The sequence below is a fragment of the Pogona vitticeps genome, chromosome ZW-PAR (genome assembly GCF_051106095.1).
Source record: "Pogona vitticeps strain Pit_001003342236 chromosome ZW-PAR, PviZW2.1, whole genome shotgun sequence".
Taxonomy (NCBI): domain Eukaryota; kingdom Metazoa; phylum Chordata; class Lepidosauria; order Squamata; family Agamidae; genus Pogona; species Pogona vitticeps.
In genome coordinates this window covers 9,816,472-9,825,549 of record NC_135800.1, presented here as the reverse complement: position 1 = coordinate 9,825,549, position 9,078 = coordinate 9,816,472, and the positions used below count along the sequence as shown (strand labels likewise).

Sequence of the window (9,078 nt, the reverse complement as noted above, 5' to 3'; positions counted from 1 at the left end):
TAAGGGAGAAAGGGGAGGATGAGCCTCCTTCCACTTTTCCTCCTGCTACGGCAGGAGCTGGATCCATTTGCCGGAAGAGCAGTCAGGTCGGATGGACGGAGAGCCGACTTACACTACAGGTAGGAGCACAGCCAGGCTCATAAGGGGAGGGCGGCTGGCAAGGGCAGGCAACACAGAGGGATGCCTCACACAACATCTCGGCCACTCTTATTCTAACTCGAAATGAGCAGAAGCTCACCAGCTTGACCCACCCCTTTTACACCTATTTACCCTACCGGGAATCATGAGAACGAGTAAGTTCCTTCATACCTTCTAACAATCATCACCCCATAAATGTATGCCTCAGATAGAGTAGTCTGGAAATCTCTAGTGTGCTCTTCCTTCCTTCCTTCCTTCCTTCCTTCCTTCCTTCCTTCCTTCCTTCCTTCCTTCCTTCCTTCCTTCCTTCCTTCCTTCCTTCCTTCCTTCCTTTCCTTTCCTTCCTTCCTTCCTTCCTTCCTTCCTTCCTTCCTTCCTTCCCTCCCTCCCTCCCTCCCTCCCTCCCTCCCTCCTTCCCTCCTTTCCTTTCCTTTCCTTTCCTTTCCTTTCCTTTCCTTTCCTTTCCTTTCCTTTCCTTTCCTTTCCTTCCTTCCTTCCTTCCTTCCTTCCTTCCTTCCTTCCTTCCTTCCTTTCCTTTCCTTTCCTTTCCTTTCCTTCCTTCCTTCCTTCCTTCCTTCCTTCCTTCCTTCCTTCCTTCCTTCCTTCCTTCCTTCCTTCCTTCCTTCCTTCCTTCCTTCCTTCCTTCCTTCCTTCCTTCCTTCCTTCCTTCCTTCCTTCCTTCCTTCCTTCCATGTTTCATCAGCTCCTTCCTTCTATCCACCATCAGCTCCTTCCTTACTTCTATCCATCATCAGCTCCTTCTTTCCTTCTATCCATCATCAGCTCCTTCCTTCCTTCCTTCCTTCCTTCCTTCCTTCCTTCCTTCCTTCCTTCCTTCCTTCCTTCCTTCCTTCCTTCCTTCCTTCCTTCCTTCCTTCCTTCCTTCTTTCTAACTATCTTCCTACCCACCTACCCACCCATCTACCTACCTACCCACTCACCTACCTACCTACCTACCTACCTACCATCCTTCCCTCCTTTCTCTCTTTCTCTCCTCTCTTCCCTCTCTCTCCTCTCTTTCTCCTCTCTCTCCCAATTCTGCTTTTTAAAATGAAGTCCTTCTCCTGCCCATCACTCTTTTCTTCCCTTTCAATTTTTCTTTCCCCTTATTCCTATCTTTTTGGTCAATTTACAATATTTATGCCTCTCAAGCAAGACAAAGACAGTCTCCATCTGACACCTGCTGATCTTTAAGGAGCCACAAGACGCTGGATGGAGTCTCGAGGCACCCCAAAAAGATCTGACATGTTCCTCTCTAGATCAGTGCCCTGGCTCCCCACATCTGCTCTAGAGCAGGGATTCCCAACCATGGGAACATCCCCAGATGTTTGTGGACTACAACTCCCAGAAATCCCGGCCAGCACAGCTAATGGTGAAGACTTCTGGGAGTTGTAGTCCAAGAAATTCTGGGGATGTTCCCATGGTTGGGAACCACTGCTCTAGATGCTAAGGATACCAGAAAACTGAAGTTAATTTCTACAAGAGTTTTCCAAATTCTGTAAACCTGAAATAGAAAGAAAGAAGTGGCAGATTTGGGCATGTAGATCATACAAGTCTTGATTTGAAAAAAACAACAACACACCAACACACAACCACCTGTGTCTTCAACCATGTTAGCGTAGAGTTCACCCTGTCCTTCCCCCCTTCCTCCAAGAAGCTCCTAAAACCGACAGAATAGATAACTATGAGACAATCCTCTCCATGCTAGGGAACAGCTTTCTCCAGGAAATTCACGTGGTACGGAAGGGCAAAAAAAAATCACGTCCTTTTGCTTTCACAAAAGTCACCCACACTCCTAAATCGTGCCGTTTCAGTAGGTGGAAAATGCAGTAGAAAAGTGGCTTCTGGGAGTTGTAGTCCAAGCACATCTGAAAAACCCAAATCTGGAAACATCTGAGCTCAGTCAACAGCAGCCCACTCGCAAACATCAGTATTACATACAGAGACAGGAAAACGGTCCGTTTCTCCCTTCTCCAACAACAAAAATGTCTTCTCTTCTAAATGTTCTGAACAAAGTGAAATTATCCAGTGAATGACAAAACTGGAACAATCTGCCAATTCCTTCCCTGGTACATCAGGATGAAATCCATATTTTTGTTAGGAAGACGGACTCTATACAAAACAAAACAAAGACTGAGGATAGGCTTCCCATAGAGCAGACCTCAGAGCCCTCTCTCTCTCTAAGATTTCCGCTCCTTATGTGGCCCCACTGTGGACCATGGGCTTCACGGACACTCCTTCCTTCCAAGGGAATCCCGAACTGACACAATTTGGAGAATGACAACTGGGCAGCTTTGCAGGAGTGGGTGAGCGGGCGGCCGAGGTGGTACTCAAGGGAGCCATGCCCTCAATCCGGGGACTCCTCTGCTCACCTCCGACGCTCTTCCTTGCATACTGGGGGAACCTTTCCCCCCGTTCAATAACGGCGAACGAGGCACCCTGCTGACCCACCCGTGACCCTCTTCCTGGAACCTCCCAAACCTAAGAGGAGGACGGTGCCCGTGGGCCCAGTAGGGAAGGAGACAAAAGCTAGAGGAGCAGAGGGAAGAGGAGAAAGGCTGAAACGGCCGCCGTGATTCATTGCTCAGATGTCTTTCCCCGACAAAGGTTTCTCCCGTTGGGTGGGTGGGGTGGGACACCCAGAAGGAGCCATAAAGCCTGAAAGAGTGGGCTCCGAGCTTTTCTTCCCAACACAATAACCGCCCCCCCCCGCTCGCCCCAGGGAACTTGTCTGGTGCTCCCACATTCACTTGGGCCAGTCGTAACTCCTCAAAAGTTCATTTTCACATAAATGCCTGCACAGGCTTCTCATAGCTCTCCCACCTGTTGTTGCCAAAAGCCGTTTTTAGGGGAGCAAAGAAGGTGCGTGCAACGGGCAGCACGCCACCCGCCTGTTGACCACTGGTGAGATCCAGGAGGAATAGCTTTAGCCCATTCAGAGGAACTGACCCTTATGAAATGGCACCGCTCCTGTTCATCCGGGCGCAGGTGCAGGGCACAGAAGCTCACTCCAAGCAGAGGTCCCCCCAACCTTGGGTTTCCAGAGGTTCTTGGACTACAACTCCCAGAAGCCTTCACCCCCAAGCTGTGCTGGCCAGGATTTTTCTGGGAGTCGTAGTCCAAGAACATTTGGAGACCCAAGACGAAGAGCCGCCGGTTGACAGCAAGGGCTGGGGACATGAGCCGTGATGCTCTTGAGTATTTGGGAACTCCACTGAGCCCCAAGCCTGCAGGGACTCTGACCTTTTGGCATCTGGAGTCCTCCCAAAACATCTGGAAGGCACCAGGATTGGATCCAATGTCCGTTTAAAGTGGGAGGTTGGGCAGCCTTTGCCCATCAGCCCTAGCCTTCCAGAACTCTAGTAGTTTGGCCCTAACCACTACACCCACTGCCTCTCAGTACAGTCACGTTATCAAGAATAATCTATATTTTAGCTTCAAAACTGCAACGTAGGCACCACCAAGGAAATAATGAACAATAAGATTAAAACGGAGCATTTATACAGATGCACAAATGGAAAATGTATTATTTAAAATCTACCTCCTCCGTCGTGGGGAATTATTGGGTGCAGAGAAGCTGTACGTCTCTCTCCTTCCTGATTGGGACCAACCCCCCCCAAGAAGCTGGCTGTTTCCCCTGTTTAGCTTTCTTGAGCTTGAAAGTTTGGGGTGCCCTTTGAAAGGGCCTTTCCTGATCTCCACCAGCCCTTCCAAAGGTGGAGTCTCTAAAACAGGTCCTTTCCCCCCCTCTTCTTGCAAAACAACAATAATAATATCATCATCTTCCTCTCAGCATTGTAGGACTGCAAGGGATGGATCCTGGAGTCCAGTCCCTTATCGAGAAGGTGAAGGATTCAAACTCCCAACCTCTCGAGACCTTGGGCTTAGTTGGTCACCGATTTCATTCATCAGACTTAACCCTTTCTCCCACCGAAGAGAAAAATCAAAGGGAGATTAAAAACAGAAGCCTGCCCCCCCAAAAAAAACACACCTGGCAGGAACCACGCTTGCACACATTTAAAAAAAAGTAGGTAATGAAAAATGTCACCACAACAGAGGGAGTCGGTATCAGGGCCCTGAACCACTCTCTTGAAATGGAAGACTGCACAACCACCTTGGGGAGATCAGATGGGAGAGAGAAGTTCTTTGGGGAGGGGGGCACAGCAGTCTGCCAGGGGCCTCTGGGCTTAAGGCTGGAGTAAAGGCTCCCGAGGACCGAAGAGGCCGCTGACGGCCGAGGGCAGGAGGAGACTTCCCAGGCTTTAGAAAGCATTCTTTGCCTGGGAGGACAAGGACACTAGCTAAATACCTGGGTCTCCTCTCGAGATGGGCTGTCGCCACTAGACAAGGAGGAAATTTTTAAAATAAATCTCTCAAGAGGTCTCCTGGAGAGAAAGAGAGAGAAAAACCAGGTCTTTTTTTAAAAAAAAAAGATTGACGTGGTCTTCTTTAATGAGTTGGCCAATTGTCTTGCCCCTTTGACCACGGCTGCTGTTCTTGGTGAGTTTGTTTTTTTTATCCCACTTTACTGACTTGCTTTGTTCTTTTATTAATTTTAAAAATCATCCTTAAATCTTTTTTTTTTTAATTGTCCATGTACTTTATTCGTTTGTTCACTGTCAAGAGTCGTGCCTTACATGAATCAGATGGGGAGCAGCAGGACAGGAAAAGAAAGCTTGGCCTTTCTTTTCAGAGCTAGGCCTAGCTCGGCTTTTTTTTTTCCCAGGTGAGCCACAGTTGGGCGTTTGCAAGTTACAGGTAAGGTAGCTAGGACTCCCAGGATGGAAAATAATGGTCCTTGTTGTCCAGAAAAATCCAAAAATCCCACCCTTAGTATTGATTATATCTTTAGTATCCATACCATTTCTTCTGATTAAGGATGGAAGCGTTAAAGATTCACCGTTTTTGGCCCTCCTGGCATTTTAAAGTCTGGCCTGCCATCCCCACCCAGTGGTTGGGATTATTAGGGGTGTCCCTCAAGAGATTTTAGGGGTTGGCAGGAGCCGTTGCCCGCTGGGTTTTGTGGGGCAGAGGGCCACGAAGGATGGGCAGGACCACAAGGACGGAATTGGTGGCGCAGGCTCGCTCTGTTGGGTCTCAGGGAACGCCAGCCACGCCACAAAGAGACCCAAGGGTCATCCTGTGGATGACGGGGCAAGGGTTAGGGTAGTGATCATATCACGAGGGTCGTGGGCAAATGAAGCTAAAGCGCTATACAAAGCAGAGTGCCTCTTTTTCAGGAGACGGTGACATTCACAAGAAATAGGCAGGGAATGCGCAGAAAGGTTTTAAAGCACAAGGGAATCGGGAAGAACAAGGCCAACGGCTTGAGTCAAAAGCCTCTCCCAACAGCGGCAAGCTCAAGAAAAGAAATTTACAGGAGCGTAATGTAGGAAAGTGGTAACACGTGAACGAATTCGGCAGTGCTGATTTCTTCCACTACCTCATGCAGGTTGGGGTCCCCAATTTCTTCTCCCGCTCTTCCCCCCCCCATTTAATTTTTTAAGTAAACACACCCAGAAATGTCTCTTTGCTGAAGAGTATAATAAAAGGAGAAGATGGCTGTTACTCTCGTGTTCACCCAACGGCCCAAATCAAACGGGTGCTCTGAGGAAGGAGACCAACCGTCGTGGCGGTCATTGGCTTTGTTCCTCTCCCACACAAGGATCGGTTGGTTGCAATCCCGCTCCGCCCCTTTCTTCATTTAATCTTCCAGTCCCCCCCCCCCCCCGGTTCGGCTGAAAAGGCAGAGTATTGCGCCCGTGATCGGGCGTCCGGACACTCCCACATCCTACCTCCACACCTTCAAGAAATCTCCTCTGTCATGAGGGGTTATTCAAGAGGCTGCCCTTGAAGACCATTCGGAAACGTTGATCAGGGCAAAAACAAAAAACAAAAAAACCAACACAGCCAGACTGAGAAAGTAGAAACGATTGTTCCCGAGAGCAACAAGAGCGCCATCGCTGGAGTTTCCATCAGGGAAGAAAGAAGAACAGATTTGGGGGAGAGAAACCACCGCTTCCAGGGGCCTTAAGGCATTGAGTAAGCTGCTGGGGGTCGGCTCTCACCCTTTCGTCCTCCAGATGCGCTGGACTCGTTAACACCTAGAACTGTGGTTCCCAACCTTGAGTCTCTAGATGTTTTTGGACTGCAACCCTCAGAAGCCTTCACCAAGAGCGCTGCTGGCCAGGATATCTGGGAGTTGTAGTCCAAGAACATCTGGGGGACCCAAGGTTGGGAGTCACTGTTCTAGAAGTCTCGGTGAGCATGACCACGCGTTGAGCCTTAAGGTCCAAACTATCTAGAAGGCCAAGGATTGAGAACTTATGCGGTGTGGGTGATGCCAGGATCTTGTCCCTACGGACCCCATCCTCTTTCAGCCGGACCGACGTCTCAAGAGTTGCAGTGATAAGCAGCAGAACAATGAAAGAGGATGAGGAAAAAAGGACCACATCCTCGGCTCCTTGGAAGAAATAAGGGATTATAAATGTGATTTAAAAAAAAATGGTAAAGAATGGCCTTCTTAAAATACTGCACACCTTAGAAGGAATTTCCTTCCTATTCCAATTAATCCAGCTTTACATTTCTGTGCTATCACATCTCTGATGTTTCTTGGGCTGTTAACTCAGTTGAACAAAAGGGCTGGAATAATTTCTAAATTTCAGTTACGGTCCAGATCGCTTTCTTTCAAAGTAATTTATAACATAATAAAGTGATAAGAGTTAGACGGCATTGACCTCACCTCACAGCAAAGCCACCCGGCCTTCGCCACTTGCTATCTAGAAGGAAGGATGACGTCAGAATGGAAACGGCCCGTTTTTTTTCCTATTCTGCACTGAACCTGTAAAAGTTTGAAAACAAAACATGAGAAACGGTTTTGCACTGCTTTTCCTCCAAATTAGCTCCCTGCAGACAGTAAATGCACCAAACGTACAGTGATGCCTCGCTGAATGACGATGATCCGTTCCAGGAAAATTGCCGTTAAGCGAAAACATCGTAAAGCGAAATTAAAAACCCCACTGAAACCCGTTCAATGTGTTCCAATGGGGTAAAAACTCACCGTCCAGCGAAGATCCTCCATACGGCGATCATTTTTGTTGCCTGTATAGCGAGGAATCTGTCCCTAAGCACAGCAGGGAGCCATTTTAAACACCCAGCGGCCATTTTGAAAACCCGACGGTCAGCTGTTTTTGATCGTCGTAAAGTGAAAATTGGTTCCTGAAGCAGGGAACCGATCATCGCTAAGCGAACTTCCCCCATTTAGACCATCGTTTTGTGATCACAAAAAGATCGGCATAAAGTGGATTTGTTGTAATGTGGGGCAATCGTTAAGCGAGGCACCACTGTACTCTAAAGCGGTGATTTGAATCAGGGATGGGGACTTGAGTCAAGATGGACTTAAGTCACACTCCGACTTGGCTTGTGATTTGGAACCATCACCACTCCACCCACCGCTCCCTTTTCCTCCTGGGGGAGAGAAGCTTGCTTTCGACAGGAACTTGGACTCCGGGCTGGGGGCCAAAGACTTACCGCCGTCCCTGGTTGGAATTAGAATTCAGATTTACTGCTTGTGTTACCAAACGCACCTTCCTGGAGGAGAGAGGTGTGTGCAATGAGTGCCCCTCTGAAAGGGCCTACGCAAAACCAAAACCCAGGCCAAATGCCGAGGCGTCACCAAGGAGGCAGACGAACGGACAAAACACCAGGCGAGAAGGGAAAGTGGAAGTAAATATGTTTTAATGAATGAAACAACCTGGTGGGACCCTGCTAAAAAAATCTCTGCACGAGCAGAGCTTCTGTAAACCTTCGAGCGACCTGGGTTTCCCCTCCGTGGCTTGCTCACAACGCCCTGGCGCGTCCTTAGCCACGTGTGGATCCCTTGGTGGCCTCCTCCTTGGTTGGCCCCTCTTGCAAACTGCACAGCCTCCCGCCTCCTTGCTTACCACGGTGGCATCGGAGACACAGTCCATCTGGGCAAGGGGTTCACCTCTGCCCCCAACAGATGTGGCGCCCCCCCAGGAAACCTTGCCCCCCTCCTCCAGTGGCCCAGTTTCCCCGTCCTGCTCTGTGTCTTCCTCTTGACCCTTTGAGCACAGAATCCAGGGCTTTAGGAAGAAAAGAGACTTTGAAAGGAGAGATACACTTCCCTCCCTTGAACGGACCAAAATTATGTACTTCCATCTTAAATAATAATTATAACAATAATTAAAAAAAGGGAGATAAGGAAAAAAAACTCTTGCTGATCTCTCGATTTGCTGCCGCCTGTCTTTGTTCTGAAGTCCCGTGTGGTCGTGTTTCCTCTCCCTCCGGCCGCCGGATGCAGCTCCGTCTTGGACTCTCCCCCGAGTCCCCCTGCGCTGTGCCTCCCCAAGGTCCTGTCGCAGCCGCCGCGGGCGGGCAGGGCCTCCTCTCACCGCCCCTTCGACTCGCCGTACGTGTTGCGCAGCATGGAGACCATCTTCTCCTCGCACGTGATTTTGGTGTCCTTGAGGATGCTGTACCACACCATGCCGGACGGCCGGACTTCCTCGCTGCGGCAGAAGAGGTAGGGGACGGTGTCGGTGCGGCGCTGGATGTACGGGCTCCGGAGCAAGGTGGAGCAGTGGCTGCTGATCTTCTCCAGCCTCCGAAGGATGAGGTGGGCTTTCCTGGAAGGGAAAAGGGACACGTTGAGACTCTGGACAGCACGAACGGCCGAGGAGGCAGAGAAGCTGTGGGGGCTGCAAGCACTGTTGACGGGCCGGGTGCCTCCGCGATACCTTGTGCAAGCCGCTCCAAATTCAGGCCAGTCTACCAAAGGATGCAGGAGAGCGCCGCAGAGACCTCGGACTGCCAGGAAGAGGAACCAGCGGGTCCTAGGTCAAACCGAGCCTGAATTAAAACACTGGAGCCGAGGCTGTCCAACTTTGGGCACCTTGTGAGAAGCCAGCGTTCTCTGGA

At 49.8% G+C, this 9,078-nt stretch overlaps 1 protein-coding gene across 4 annotated transcripts in view; it reads right to left on the bottom strand.

Annotated features, from left to right (window-relative positions):
• Positions 1-1,170: 1,170 nt before the first annotated feature.
• Positions 1,171-9,078, bottom strand: part of ASTN2 (astrotactin 2) — a 473,842-nt gene continuing 465,934 nt past the window's right edge. For 2 of the 4 annotated variants that reach the window (XM_072984875.2, XM_072984876.2), the window contains exon 23: positions 7,859-8,786. In XM_072984875.2, coding sequence (XP_072840976.2) covers positions 8,549-8,786 — 238 coding nt within the window. In that variant the 3' untranslated portion in view covers positions 7,859-8,548. Of the gene's footprint in view, positions 6,980-7,858; positions 8,787-9,078 lie in introns of those variants that run through there. The other 2 variants (XR_013539660.1, XM_072984877.2) reach the window with 2 other exon arrangements.